Below are 15441 nucleotides of genomic sequence, written 5' to 3'. Positions count from 1 at the left end.
CCTCTTCTCAAGAAACCCACAGCTAATCCTTCCTGTCCCGCTAACTATCACCCAATTTCCATTACTCCCTGTCTAGGCAAACTCCTGGAAAATCTGGCCATCTCTCAGTTTAACCTTCATTCCGATTCTGTTGGCTGTCTCCATGACCATCAGTCTGGCTTCAGAGCTGCCAGAAGCACGGAAACTGCTCTACTGAACATCCGTGAAGATCTGCTATCCAACCTTGACTCTAACATTCCCTCTGTCCTCATCCTACTCGATCTCTCTTCTGCCTTCGACACAGTCAATCATAAAATCCTGCTCAACTATCTCCATGATAACCTGGGTATCACTGATCAGGCTCTGGCCTGGCTGACCTCTTTCCTCTCTGATCGACCCTCTCAGGTCCAACTTGGGTCCTTCCCATCATCCATCTTCCGCTCTACCTGTGGTGATCCCCAGGGGTCTAACGTCTCGCCCTGAATACTTGGCAACACTTGCCCACTGCATTGCCATTTTCTGCTCAAACTTCCAGTGCTGCGCTGACAACACAATTCATTTTTAGGCTGCCCTCGGCCACCTCCTCTCCCTCTCTCATCTCTGATTGCCTAACAGCTATTCAAGATTTCTGTGCCGCCAATGATCTTTGTCTGAACGACAGCAAGACAGATATCCTCCTCATCGACACACCTTCACCATCTTTTCCCCTCACTCTCTGGCCGGCCTCCTTTGGCCCTCCTCCTACCCCGATCTGCGAGGCTAAGAACCTCGGGGTCATCTTTGACTCCACACTTTCCTTCTCTGCCCACATCTCTGAGGTCTCTAAAAAGTCTAACTTCCTACTGCACCTCCTCTGCTTTACGCTTCCTTTCCTCTACTTCCCCCAGAAGCTCACCGTCTCCCAAGCTCTGGTTCTCTCTAGGTTCAACTAAATATACCTGCCTCTACGCCCTCTGCAACTAATCCAGAACAGGACTAGAAGACTTGTCCTTGGCCTCAAGCCTTGGAATCGTATCTCTCCAGCTCTGAAATCTCTCCATCGGCTCCCAGTGGATGCAAGGATTAAATTCAAAACCCTCTGCCTTGTCCACAAGGCTTTCTGGGGCCTGGGTCCAAAATACCTTCAGCTATCCCTCCACAAACACCTCCCCTCTTCAGCTCTTCGCTCCTCTACCTCTAAATCCCTCAGGGTCTATCGTTTTTCAAAGAAAAAAGCTGGGGGTAGATCTCTTTGGCTGGGGCATCCCTCTGGAATAGCCTCCCTGCCACTCTAAAACCCGAGGAGAGCCATATCCGGTTCCGGAAGCACCTCAAGACCTTCCTCTTTGCTTCTGCCTTTGCTCCCCCTCTCCCCTGCTGATCTGCTCTCTTGGCACTGTGCAGCTGGCCACCCTCTGTCCCCTAGGCCCACAGGTACCTGCTCACCGGCCACCCTCCTGCACTGCCTCCTGGCCACCCCTTGCTCTGGGGACTGTAGCTGTACCCATACCGTCCCACACGCCACCAATTTGTTCTTTTTCTGCACTTATCAGTCTTACCCAGTCTGCTGCCGTAAACACAGCATTGCCACTTGCTGGCTGCACTACCACTGTTTATTGCCTCTATTATCTATTTATTTTAATTTTATTATTATTTATCTGCTCTCCTCTGTCTCCGCACTCTCCACTCTCCCCCTTCCATGCACTTTTCCCCTTTGCCTTGCCCTTTCCCATGCACTTGCACGTTCTCAATGTCATAGGGCCTAGTAAGATCGCTATTGTGTTCTCCCCTGTTCCCCTCCCTTGCCTTGTGAAACGCTTGTGTATGAGCGCGATACAAATAAAATATCATATCATATATTGAAGGGACCGTCATGACTATTTATTAATTTCCATTTGTAAAGCGAGCCCAACCCAGAGGTATCTGGGCGCTGGCTGTGGTACATAGATGAATTAGTTACAGTACTTAATATGGAGAAGTAGACAAAGTAACAATGACAGAGGTGACGCAACTTGATGGTATGAAGCTAGGGGTCTTGAGTAAAGACCCAGGTTTTCTATTTTTTGCGGGAGTATAACAAGGGGTCAGATTTGAGTGAGAGGTAAGGCATTCCAGTTTTTGGCCGCCACTACTGGGAAGCTACGGCCGCATGCTTTTGCTCGTTTCAATTTAGGCGTAGTCAGGAGGTGATGGCTCATGCAGGTCTGTCAGAGTGGGGTTTGGTGATTTTGCTGGTGAGGTATTTAGGGTCTGTGTTTGTGAGGCACTTGTGTGTGATGGAGAGGGTCTTAAATATGGTGCAGTGTAGGACAGGTAGCCAGTGGGCGGTGCATCTAGCGGCAGAGATATGTTCTTTATTTGGGATGTTCAGTGCTGCTCTTAGGGCATTATTCTGTAGAATTTTTTTTGGTGTTGTTTGTAGAGGATTCTGCAAATAGAGTGTTGCAGTAATCTAGATTGGACAGAATTAGGGCTCTGGCTAGTGTGATGCAGTTGTCGGGCGTTTGAAATGGTCAGCTTAGCTGTGTAGGCAGCTGCCGAGGCCGTTGCACTGACTTGTCTTGTGCGAGGTGTCACAATAGACTCCTAGAGTTTTCACTTCCTTCAGGACGGTGATAGGGTTCCAGTCTATGGTAAAGGATTTGTAATCGCAGTGCAGTTTGTTTAGTTGGGATTGGGTCCCTACCACTATGATCTCTGTTTTATCGTCATTAGAACAGAGTTCATGTTGCGCCATCCAGGCTTGGATGATATGATAGATTTTGTTGATGACGTTGGTATCCTCAGTGTGGTTGCCGGTGATGGGCACGAGGATCTGCGTATCATCAGCGTAGTTGGTATAGGAGAGGCCTTGTTCGCCCTGGAGGTCGAATAGGGGCTTACTGAAAATGTTATAAAGTGTTGGCGAGACACATTGGGCACGACGCAGAGGACTGGGCTGGTGTGGCTGTCGCTAGGTTGGAGACGACCCTCATTGTGTGGTTGGAGAGGAAGGAATCAATCCAAGCTGTGGCTTGGGGAGGGAACTGGGCTGCGGAGGAAAGGTGTTGGCAGCGGATTTGGTGATTTACTAGGTCAAACGCAGCATATAGGTCAAGTAGGAGCAGGATGACTAGGGTCCCATTGTCTATAATCTCATCTATTTGGATTTTGAGATCTAGGAGTGCTGTCTCAGTGCCGTGCTCTGGGCGGAAGCCGGATTGGCGTAGACCGAGGATATTGTCAGACTCCAGATGTTCTTGTATTTGTAGGTAGGCCGCTCTGTTTAGAATTTTAAGGAGGAAGGGGACGGTATTGATGGGACGGTAGTTGAGTTGGTGGGGATGTTTGGGTCTAGGGAGTTTTATTATTTATTTAGGGAGTGCAAGAACCCATGCGTCTTTCAGGTTATTCGGAGCGACCCTTGTGCAAATGAATTGTTGATTGAAGTGATGAATGACGCTAGTTCTGCAGCACATTCTTTCATGAAGGGGGCTGGGCAGTTGTTGCCTTGGCATTTTGAAGGTTTGAGGTCATTGATCATTTTTGTGACTTCTTGTATCATAACCGGTCTGAATTCAAATAGTTTGTTGGGTATCGGTGGGGTTCAGAGTTGGTTGGTGTATTTGGTAGGTATAATTTGGCTTTTTTGTCTGCAATTTTATTTTATAGTAGGGCGGTCTTGTCAAGTAGCGCCTTCTGGATATTAGTGCACCAAGAGGAATCCTTGTGGCAGCTTTCTGGCAGAGGCACAGGGGATTCAAGTTTTTTGCTGCATCAAGGAACATATTTTTATTAGCTTTTGACGGTGTGGTTTTCCACGTGGCCTCTGCATTTCGTTTGGTGGCTCGTAGGATTTTCATTTCTGATGTGTACCAGGAGTTTAAGTGGGCTCTAGGTTTTGGTTTACGGGTACTTAGTGGGGCAACTTTGTCTATGGCTAGAAGGAGAGTTTGATTTTATATAACTCCACCATTAGGTTAGGGTCACAGTCTGAGTGCTGATAGTTGGTGATGGGGCAGAGCATGGGGAGCATAGTCTCTGGAGTGATGTTGCGTGTGTTTCTGGAGTGTGAGGCAGGAGCCAGTTACAGTGAGGCTTTGGCTGTGGTGTATTTTGGAATAGTGAAGGTGATGATGATGTGTTCGGACCAGGGGTAGGGGTGGTTGGAGATAATGCTAGTATTGCTGTTCATATCTCCAAGCCAGTCTAGTGTTCGGCCTTGGTTATGTGTGGGTAACGTAATGCGTTGTGTGAATCCTACTGATTCATTTGTGTTGGTTATGGTTTTAGCGTTATCATCTATGGGGTCAGAGGCCTAAATTAAAATCTCCCATAATAATAATTCTGGAGGAAGGTTTGCCATTGTTGCCAAGCAGGAGGGTGATGTCCTCATCTAAAGATAGAATTGGGCCAGGTGGCCTATATATGATGTGGAGGGTGAGAGGAGGTTATCAGCAAAAGAGAGTTATATAGATAGTGACTCTTCGAGTGGATGGAAGAGTTGGGCAGTTCTCTTAATGTTAAAATTATTTTTGGCAATGAGAGCTGCACCGCCTCCTTTGGCTAATGGTCTGTCTTTTCTAAGGATGGTGTAGCCCTCTGGGATAGCTAGTGAGAGCTGGGCCTGCAGCTGCACGCAGCCACGTTTCCATGATGGCTAGTAGGCCAAGTTGGTTGGAGCTGATGAGATCCGAGATGTGGAGTGTGTGTACTAGGAGCGATCTTGCATTGATTAGACCTCCAGAGAGGTTTGTTGAGGTGTAACAGCGTTGTGGTTCAGCATTGGGTTTTCACCAGGCTTGGGTCACACATTGTAGCAGCACTGGGATTCACTAGGCCTAGGGCACACATGGTAGCAGCATTGGGATTCACTAGGCATGGGTCACACATTGTAGCTGCACTAGGATTCAATAGGTGAGGGTCACACATTGTAGCAGCACTAGGATTCACTAAGTGAGGGTCCCACATTGTAGCAGCAATGGGATTCACTAGGCATGGGTCACACATTGTAGCAGCACTAGGATTCACTAAGTGAGGGTCACACATTGTAGCAGCAATGGGGTTCACTAGGCATGGGTCACACACTGTAGCAGCAATGGGGTTCACTAGGCATAAGTCACATGCGGTATGTACATTAGGATTCCTTAAGCATGGTTGACCAGTTGTAGCATATTCCAGGGTGGTTGAAAAAATGTTCGAGCATGGTTCGTACATTGTGATATCAATGGGCTCTCGCTGGTGGGTCACCTGTCTGTTGGGGGTTGGTGGTGGGGATGTGCTTGCGCATGGAGCTTTGTATTTTGGCATTTGGAGAGAGTATATTCCTGGTTGAAGCTGCTAGATAGTTTCTAGTGAGGGGGGGAATGGGTGAGCGGTATAAATAAGGCGAGCAAGGTGGAGGTACGTTATACTGGCGTGATGGAACTCTTTGTGGCTTGGTTTGCTCGGCAAGACGGCCCGATGGTCTGACAATACATTGGGAAATGTGCTTGTGCTCTTTGGTGACTTGCATCTATTGTCCTTTTATTTCCATGAGTTACCCTATGCCCAAATAAACGATTGCAAACTGTCTGGCCTTCTACCCAAATGTTCAAAGAAAGTGTGCTCTGTAATGCACCATTTTAACCCATTATTTAAAAAAAGTTCTCATGGGAGGGGGAAGTATCCCCCGGACCGCCCCAACCTGTTCATTAGTACGGGCCCCTTCGCTATGCTCGGTCACAATCGCATACTTGTGGCAAATATTTACACCCTCCAATGAAAGAACTCATCAACCACCACTGGTGGCTGGTATATTTTTGGACCAGGCACTGCCCCCTTCTTTCGACGCTAGGTGAAACATTTAAGCTTGTATTAAAAAACATATTTACTTCTTTCACTTGGAGTAGTGCATGCCCCTGCAGCAGCATAATAATAATCATGGACATTGCGCACATGTGGTGGTCGAGGCCGGCCCGGGGTGTCGCTTGCTCTGTGCTTTAAGGAGCGTGTGGGGAGGGGACCTCAGCATGGCTTGCATGCTGTGCTACGCCATTGATCGGGCTCTGCTCACCTTGAACACATTCAAGTGTGACATCAATGGTTGAGAGGGGTCGCAAACTCATCCAGGAACCTGCTCTGGTGCAACACTGTTTAAGAAAATGGCATTGGACACAGTCTCGGAAGTGAGAGCCATGGAGTTACACGCCCATCCCCACTCAAACTCCTTCTTGGAAAGGGCTTTGTGGAAGATTTATTCATGGGTCAGTCCTGGGGGTGGGGTGGGGCATGGGGGTCATTGAATAATGCACCTCGCAGACAGAGCTCTAAAAATCATAGATGCATTGAGCCCCACTCTTAAGCGAAGTGCAACTCCCCTCCCGACACCCTACCCTGTTAAAAAAGATTGAAGAGTCATGCATCAAAGTCTAGGGCATTAAGGTGTTGTGTTCGGCTCTCGGTTGTGGGGACAACATGTGGTTGCTTATCACATAACTTAAAGATAAATGCACACAGAGATAGATGGCCTCAGCTTACACCCGCACAATAGGTTTCTTCTATAGTAGTAGTATCTGACTCAGATGCATTTATAACCAGGGACTTTTGTTGATACTAAATCCTGGTCAATGATTTAATTCTCAGGCCTTGCTCATGCAGCATTTTGCTCCTGTGTAAACAGACAGCGCACTCCTCCCCAGGTCAGTGTTCTTTTGGCTTATTTGACACATCAGTGCCACAGATAACTAGTACTTCTGTGTCCATTGATCTACAGATGTTTCATACAGTAGCTGTAGCCTGCATTAAAGATTTTGGTTACCCTGTTACAAGTACTGCATTATGTATGTTTACATATAGGCTCTGCATGCCAAATCTGGAAAATGGCATTCCCCAAATGTGTGATTGTGGTCAACTCTTGCCTCTCTCTGTGCCTTGGTTGTTAGTTCTGGCTGAAATGAGAGAGTGCCTGGAAACACAGGTGTTAGAGGCATCTGAAGGTTGTGTGCCATAACTTCCCATGATGTCACTTGGGGGTGGGTTCAAATGACATCACTTCCTGTGATGTTATCTGAAGTCACAGGTTGTGTGATGTCACTTCCGCTACTTCCGGCATTTTGGTGAAATTAAGTCCCTGGGTATACCATCAGGCTTTCCCTGTTTCACTTTTATGTTTGGGATCACTACGGTTTTAGTAGTAGTGTGCGGCTGAGGAGGAGTTTTATCCATTACTCATCCCTTTATTCTTGCAGAGCAGTAGTTTCGTCACAGAAGGGGGCCCTGAAAGGGGAAGAGACAGACCGGCACCAGAGATCGCCATCTAGAATTAAGAGAAGCCGTCTCTTGGGCATGGGACAAGGGAATAGCTTTTGGGAGATAGAGAAAATAGGAGCTACTCCCAAGTCATCCTTTTCTCATAATTGGATCTTCTCAATTGTATGGTCCCCATGATAAGAAGCAGTCTGCCGGTCTCTTTAGGAACACTACTGGTCCACTGGCGATTTCTGCAAGCTATCACCATGACCCTTCCCTGTGCCCCATCACCCAAAATCTATACTTGGCATCCACGTCTGCAGGAGGTAGTTCCCCTTGCCAGAACGGATGCCCTTTCATAACCACTTTTCATTGGACACCATTTGTCAAGTTATGCAATGAATGATTATTGGACATCGAATTCATTCATAGAGAACCTCAAGAAACTTCCTCCGATGGGCCAAAAAAGTGCTTTTACAGAGCAGAAGGTGTGTTGGGGTGCCTAACTACTGGCCATAGAGGACACAATCAACAACAGCAGTTAACGGAGCATTATGATGGGCAAGAAAGCAGACAGCCCACTTGTAATTTACTCAATGGATCCACAGTGGCACGCATGTAAGCATTAACAAACATAAAGAAGAAATCCAACTGTGTCTATTAACCATGCGCTTCGAGGTCCACACCACAGAGATGAGCATTTTAAAATTTGTTGACCTGTGAGGTAGGTCTGCTCTACTATTAAATCTGGCCTCCATCAAAGCCGGGTGTCTGTTGTAGAGGCAAGCAGTGGCAAATCAAGGCATGGCAAGAAGTGAGGTGAAGGTGGAACATAAGTAGTAAGGAGCAGCAGGAGGAAATAATCTGGAAGGAGGGAGAAGAGACTGCAGAGGCCTTGAGAAGGCAGCAGTGAATGTAAGAGGCGTAAAAAGCAAAAAAAAGACCTGGAGATGGCAGTATAGAGAGGAGGTGGGGAGTGGAGAGGCAGAAGAAAGGAGTAGGAGCAAGATAAGGGAATGAGAACCACCAGAAAAGGAGGGGAAAAGGGGAGACCCAAAGAGAAATAGTGGGACAGTCAAGCTACTCAGCCAAACTACCAGATGCCTCAAGAATTAAGGAATTGGTGGGAGAAGGAAAAGAACCAAGAAGTAAGGGGAAGATGTCCTGATTGTTGTCGGGCATCAAGGAGGGGGAGGAGAGGAAAACGTAGACTACATCAGGGGGGTAAGATGTTATAGAAGTGCCCTGCAACAGACAATTTACCCTCCCCCCTGTTCTGGCTACGATAGTGGCAGGATTTATTTCCAGCATCCCAGAGTTCATTACTGAAGCTCCCCTTGCCCTGTGAGATCTAGGGAAGCCTGGCCCACGTGTTGCACAATCGAAAGAAAACCAAGGTCCCTCAAGCCTGGCAGATGGAAGGGTCCATATTCAGACCTCAGCATCCTCGCCAACACAGTTGAAACCTCACTGACACTCCAGGAGGCAAAGCCTAATGGAAGTGAGGGAAGCAATGACAGAATACGGTTCTTAAGCAAGCTGGAATAGTGCCTTGATATTCTTTTTTTTTAAACCCTCATTCATCTACCCTGTCCAATTCGAACTCTGGGCCTGTTTGTGTGGTAAAATACATTTGTTTGGAGCAAATTATTTATTTGAATCCCGAGTGGTCTGTTGATCATTTGGCTGTGACAATGGGGAATCAGAACCCCATGTGCAGAGAGGTGTCCAATCCTTCCGGCATGGAAAGAAAAATGACTTGTGGGCAAAGTTGGAGAATGAAGAGTTGCAGGGCAGGAATCCGCGCCCTATACATACACTCTAGCAATTATATGACATTTGAGGATTTCTTGCAGTGCAAAACACATCCAGTCCCTTCATATTGTGAAATGGATTCTTTAATGCTGCCAGCGCAACCGCTCACTCATAAGTAATACATGATAGATCCTCCTGTGACATTTGACCAGTTTTTGCTAGATTCCACTATTTTTAGAACAAGATGATATAAGAAAAAACGTGTGACATAAATAACCAAATATTAGTAAAATTGATAACCTACTATGCTTGCTGTAGATGTACATTCCCCTGCGGTCAGTTCCCGGGTAGTCAGCAGACGCCCTTTGAGGGACAGAGGTGGTTTATGTTTCATTTGGTCTTTGTGAATATCTGTAACTGAGATCTTGGGTGGCTTAAGGCCCGATGCTGGTTTAATGCCGATATCAACAGGATTGTTGACTTCTTGAAATTCCCTGCGAATGAAAGTAAACATTTGTAAAATGTTAACTTGGTATGCCAATTTTGCTAACACCACACTGTCACCTCAGATCTTTGCGCATGTTGGCACATCTGACATAGATAGGGAAAACATTTACATTTTGTTATTATATGAGAAGTTGGTTATGTGGCATAGGTTAATTTGAAATCTGTGAAAAAGGTTGCACTTAATTTCCTCTTCTATAGATTCTTACCGTTCCCAGTGATGTTTGTGTGCGACATGTCCACAGACCCAGGATAAAAAATTTGGAATTCTTGAATGAGTAGGTTTGTTCAGTACCCAGGGCACAAAGTGATGAAAATAGTGGATTAGAGGAGGGAGATAATGCAGGAATCAAGCTACTCAATCATCCATTAGATCAATTATTCCGATAGAAGTAGACAAAGAGAAAAGGCAATTGGTCAAAATGTAATAAACCATGGTAAATAAAATGAGCTTGGACATGAGTGGCATTGCCATCAGCAATCCTTATTGATTGATCAATCGATTGCTAAAGACAGGAATAGATCCAGAGGACTGGTGAAAAAGTAAGGAGTCATCCTTTCATAAAGGTAGCAATATAGAGGAGGCTGGCAATTATAAGAGTCAACTCTACTTTAATGGTGAGAAATTGCATGAGTCTTATGAAAAAAAGAATAGTTGAACGTATTGAAATTGATGGCTAGTTGGATTCCCAAGAACATATTCTCAGTGTGTAAATCAAAGCAGATGAAGATAATGAGTTCTCAGAGTAGGTAACAAAGCTAGATTTGAATAAAATCACTGAAATGGTTCTTCATAGGAGACTCAAAATGTGTCGACCATAGAATGGGGAGTTATCTTAGGATGGTGGGCTAATAACTACGGGACAATTCGCAAAACATTTGGGTATTTACTTTCATTTTGTGAAAATGAAAAATGATAAGAGGTGCCACCAAGAGCATCCCTTGTCCGAAATCCTAAAACAATTCAAGGAACTTAAGAAATTAGTATGCTGCATAAGGGTGACATCTTACAGGAACTGAAAATAATGTCTAGGAGAAAGCAAGTGTTACAAAGTGAACTCACTTGTCATTGTCATATGGTCCTGGGAAGGATAACTCCAGGCCCTTGACGCAACCTATAATACCCATCCCCAGGCCAAGGCACACAGCGCATTTTGAAAAGCCCAATATTGAAGAACTATCTCCCAGAATCCATTATTTGTTATGTTCTGTTGATTTATTTCCATGGACCGCTGCCATTTTCATGGTCGCCACAGGGTAGAAAGCCTCCTGCACGCACCAGCTTGATAGATATCCATGGGACAAATAAGAACACCCCCAGATTCAAACGAAAGGGTTTTTTGACTGCCCAACCCCAAAAGGAGTCCACAGTGCACACAAACACACACTCGCATATAGATCAGCTGGCTACGGAAAACAGCCAAATCAAACCCTGGTGAGGGTGTCCTCCAGCTGGAGGCAGTTCCAGCCCATCCAGCAGCAAGAAAAACAGAAAAGAATTTTAAAATGACAGCTGACCCATTTAAAGACTTCCCACATGGACCCAGATCTACAACGCATCCCTGCCACTAAGCATGCTCATTTCAGTCACTTGACCCCTTTCAGCCACTCAGATGAGCAATTCAGCAGCAGCGCTATATAAAGGCTCCAGGAGATAAGAAAAAGGGAGCTCAGGAGTGTAGAGCTAGCAAGTTGTGTGGGTGGTTGGAGTTGGTTAGTGAGAGACTGAGGTTGCAGGCAGACAGAGGAGGGTGAAAGGATTTGGAGAGGAGCTGCAAGAGGATAGAACAGAAAAAGGAAAGTGCATTGAGGAAAAGGTCAGAAAGAACATCAAATAGGAAGGAAGTGAGCGTGCAGAGAACAGCAGGGGAAGGTGTGAATGAAGCATTAGTGAGGAGGTTGGAGAGTACATTTAAAAAAAAAGAGGAGGCAGCTGGTGATAGAAAAGCAGTGGCAAACTGGACTCAGACATGGTGAGCCTGGGGTGTGTGGAGGTATGAACATTTGGTGAATAAAGGAGGAGGAAGTCAGAAGAGGAAGAATAACTGAGAAATAGAAAAAATCCCATAAGCCTACGACTGTTGTGACTTGTTAAGGACCTAAACTAGGATATATGTTTGAGAAACAATCATGATCCTATGGCTGGAAGTTGGCCAGCTAGACAACAGCCAGGGAACACCTAGGGAGGAGGCTCCAATGCCCGGGTGAAAGTTTTAGAGACTGCAGAACCTTTCCTCCGTCTGAGATTACCCAGCTGGAAAGGTAGAAGTATGCAGTTTCACACAGGCCGCTGTGGCCTTTTGGTGAGACCCCTTTAACTTTTTGCTTTTTCCCTATTTATATTTGTTGGTCGCTGACCTATTTTTGATGGTCAGAGGCACTACTACTGAAGTTCCCCTGCAATTGCAATCCCTTTTCACTCTCCGAGTATGTGGTCCTAGGTCACCCATAAGGGATGCATTTGCAGGAGAGTTTCTTAAGCACTCTATTTATGCCCTATGCAGATTAAATAACCCTACACTGGTTTTAGGGCTTGGTTGATGGCAGCTGTTATTAGGTTTTGGCTTCCCCAGAGATCAAAGCCAATTTACTGCATTGGTAGCCCAATGTACCTTTTTGGCATCTATTCGGTTACCAGTGTATTGAAGCCCTACTCTGTCATTTTGTTTTTGGGGCTTCCTTTGTGAGCCCGATGAGAGCTTCCATATTGGCTTCTACTGGTTTAGACCAGTCTCTGTCCCTGGGATTCCCAAATCACATCCTTTGGGGATGGTCTGTGTTGAGTGGCAGATTCAGAGGCCAATCATATGGTCTGGCCTCCTGACCTTTTGTCCCAAGGCCCCTATCGTGATTGAAGGGTTGGTTTAGGTCAGACCCTGTGAATGACAGTATTTATGGGCAAACCTTTATCTGAGTTAAGTTCCGTCACAAAATCCAGTAAAAGCAGGTTTATATACCTGCTGGAGGATTTCCCACCTTTTTCTGACATGCAGTAATTTAAGGACCAAATTTGGCGATGTGGCTGAATGGCTGAATGCTGTGTCCTGGGCTGATCTCCAGTTTGGGTCTTTGGCTTTTAGACATCCATTTTGGGCCACCTCACTTATCCTGCTAGCGACACTAATGGTCGGGCCGACTCCAAGATGTTTTACTGCCACTTTCTACTTTCTACCAATGAGGGAATCCGCCTTGGTGCTAGTCACTACCTTCGCCTGGAAGGGTGTTGGTACCCTAACACTCCATCTCATCTTCTCTTCGTGGCTGTTCTGCGTCACCCCCACTTTAGTCTTCTTTGTGGGACAGTCTTCTGCTGGTGAGCACCATCTCTTTGCCCTTAGAGCCACTCAATCATGCTTTAATGGCTTAATTCGCAATCCTCAAATCTTAATTGCCATTGCTTTTGATTCTGTCCTGAAGAGCTCCCTCGTGGGAAGGTTGCTTATCCTTTCCGATCATTGTGGGTCGATGTTGGCTATGGGTTCAAGTCCTATGACAAGGCCAATACCCTGGCCTTGAGAGGAAGGGAGCTCCTCTAAGCCATGGGTGGGAGGCCTACCAGTGGGAAAGCCACAGCCAGATGCACCCCCTAGTGCTAGCATATGTCTTTGCAGAACAAGCTTGCCTAACACCCTGCCTCTTCTACCGGATGCTTGTCAAGGTCTTTATTTCTTTAAGAGACACCAATGAAAACCTGGTCGACACCAAACTGAGCAATCCTACAATGCCACACAGCATCCACAGCAGGAGATCAGAGACCTGGACCCCAAATGCATGGAAATAACCCTCCACCGTTCCTTGCACCACTCAGGCTTATTTTAGGGCAGCCATGATCCAGTCCCCCCCCTAACACAAACTTGGACTTTCATCTTCCTTGGCCGCCATCCTTATTCCACCGCAGAGCTGTGCAGAGAAGGTTGGCGGGGCTTCACCCACTATTTGTAAACTTTGCTGATTGTAACACCTCCTTGGTGGGGAAAACAAGACCAGATTGGTTAGGGACAGCAGACCAATCAGAGGATAGGGAGGGGAATAAAAGCCAACCCAGGAAACAGGACGTTTTGGGTTGTTCGGGTGAGGTCAGTGAAGGAGGTGGCAGACCAAGAGACCAGAAGGAGAAACGAACGAGCATTGGATTGTAGAGTCATTTCGGGAAATGGAGAGGTATTTGACAGTGCATGCAAGTGGTACTATAGTGTGTTTGTAATTGTATGGCAAGTGTTAGGAAGTTTAGTATAAGGGGTGATTGTGAAGTGAACAGTACCAGGTGAAAGGAGGGTGTTTGAGTAGTCGGAGGGGAGGAGTGATGTAAGTAGTGTGGAGGAGAGAGAAGTAGTGTGGGAGTGGTAATAAATAGGAGGGAGGATTAACATCAAAGGGTGGCGGTGAGACCTGGAAAATGTGAAAGACATTGGAGGGAGGAGTGGAGAGGGAGTGTAAAGAGTAGAAAACAAGGAACAGGAAAGAGTGAACATGAAAGATAACGACTGAATCTTACAGGGTGTCTGGGAGGCAACATTCTCAAAGCCTTTCATAAACCAACAATTGATTAGAGTAAGGACAGTTTGGAAATCCAGTCAGGCAACATTCAGGGTTAACAAAGGGTTATGGAGGCCTGGGTCAGGGAGGGGGGTCATAAAACGAGAGAGAGGGATGACTGTAGGGCCTTTTGAAAGTTCAATAAACAACCTTGAACTGTCTGAGACATGGAGCATTCTTTGAGCCATCTGCGACAGTTTCCTTTTGGCGGATCTGTAAACTGCACATAGGGAAGAAGCCCCATGCTTACTGGATTGGTTAGTCTTCGTGGGGCTGACTTTTGGAAAGTAAACCCCTGCGAGTACCTACCTCTAGGTTCTGAGTTCTTCACAATACTCACCCTAAGGGGTCCATGTGGTCAGGTTTTGAGACTAGTCACATAAAATAAAAGCGGTAGATAAAGGCCTCTCTGTCCCTAGCCTAAAGAGAGTTTCCGTGCCTAGGAAACTAAAACTAAAGTTCAGTCTGTGTCGGGTCGTCAAAATTATATAAACTGTCCTTGTGTCCAAAACATACTAATCTGACCCTCACACTGAGAAGGAAAAACTAAAAGTGTAAGAAAATGTCTTCTTTGGCAAACAGTACTCACAATTAAAGCAAATAGATAAATCCAACAGAAATAGTCTTTTCCAAGGAGAAACCCTTGGATCCAGAGGGTGGTTCCCTTCCCCTGGATATTTCAGGAAGGATGGAAAAAGTGTCTTTTCAAATATTTCTTCAAGGATGGCCAAAGCGTCTCTTTCAAACAACTCTTTTGATTCTTTATGGCAGACTTATCAAGTTCCTGTGCAAACAAAATGTTGCATGCCATTTAGCTCTTCCTAGACTTTCCCCATTACTGGCTTCATAAAAAGCGATCTTGTTCAAATAATATGTTCCATATAAGATTCTCTTTAGCTTCTTTAAATATTTTGGTGGATCAGCTCATGCACTTGTCCATCAGAAATCCTCCTGTGAGCACTACAGGTTTCCGAGTATCCCCCTTTGCGAGGTGTTTAGGTCTCAACATGAAAGAAAGGTCTTTGTTCAAATGCCTACTTTCTATTGTCTCTGGTATACTTTTCTACAATGTGTTCTGCAAAGCAGTCTATTTCTGTAGCTTTAATGGGTCTCCTGGTATACACCCATGCCAGGAATCCTTAGTTGGTCCTTTAGATCCCCTGGTGTACTCTCCTGCCAGGTATCGTCCTACAATTTAAAATGTCTTAATTATCTTCAAAGTGCCTGGTATTCAGCTTGCCAGGGCTTCCTTTCATCCCATTCTTCAATCCCCTGGTTTACTTTCCTGCCAGGTATCTAGACACAATAGGCCTCATTACATGTTTGCCGGTCTGGAAAAAAGGGTGCCGGTAAGCTCACTGGCACCCTTGTTTCCGGACTGGCAAACTACAAGTATGCCTGCCGGAGCTGGTGTGCCTGACAGGTCTAACCCTGCTGGGCGCAGCGGCCACGGTAGGAACAGCTAACGGTGCCGGTGCT

General features: G+C 46.0%; 1 protein-coding gene across 1 annotated transcript in view; it reads right to left on the bottom strand.

Moving 5' to 3' along the window:
• CFAP47 (cilia and flagella associated protein 47) overlaps positions 1 to 15441 on the bottom strand; it is a 3369192-nt gene that overhangs the window by 2991457 nt on the left and 362294 nt on the right. Inside the window, exon 12 of the mRNA XM_069639370.1 lies at positions 9227 to 9416. Coding sequence (XP_069495471.1) covers positions 9227 to 9416 — 190 coding nt within the window. The remainder of the gene's footprint in view (positions 1 to 9226; positions 9417 to 15441) is intronic.

This window comes from Ambystoma mexicanum, chromosome 7q (genome assembly GCF_040938575.1).
Source record: "Ambystoma mexicanum isolate Mex_15411 chromosome 7q, UKY_AmexF1_1, whole genome shotgun sequence".
NCBI lineage: Eukaryota > Metazoa > Chordata > Amphibia > Caudata > Ambystomatidae > Ambystoma > Ambystoma mexicanum.
Note: the sequence above shows the minus strand (reverse complement) of the source record. Positions and strands in the feature narration are given on the sequence as shown.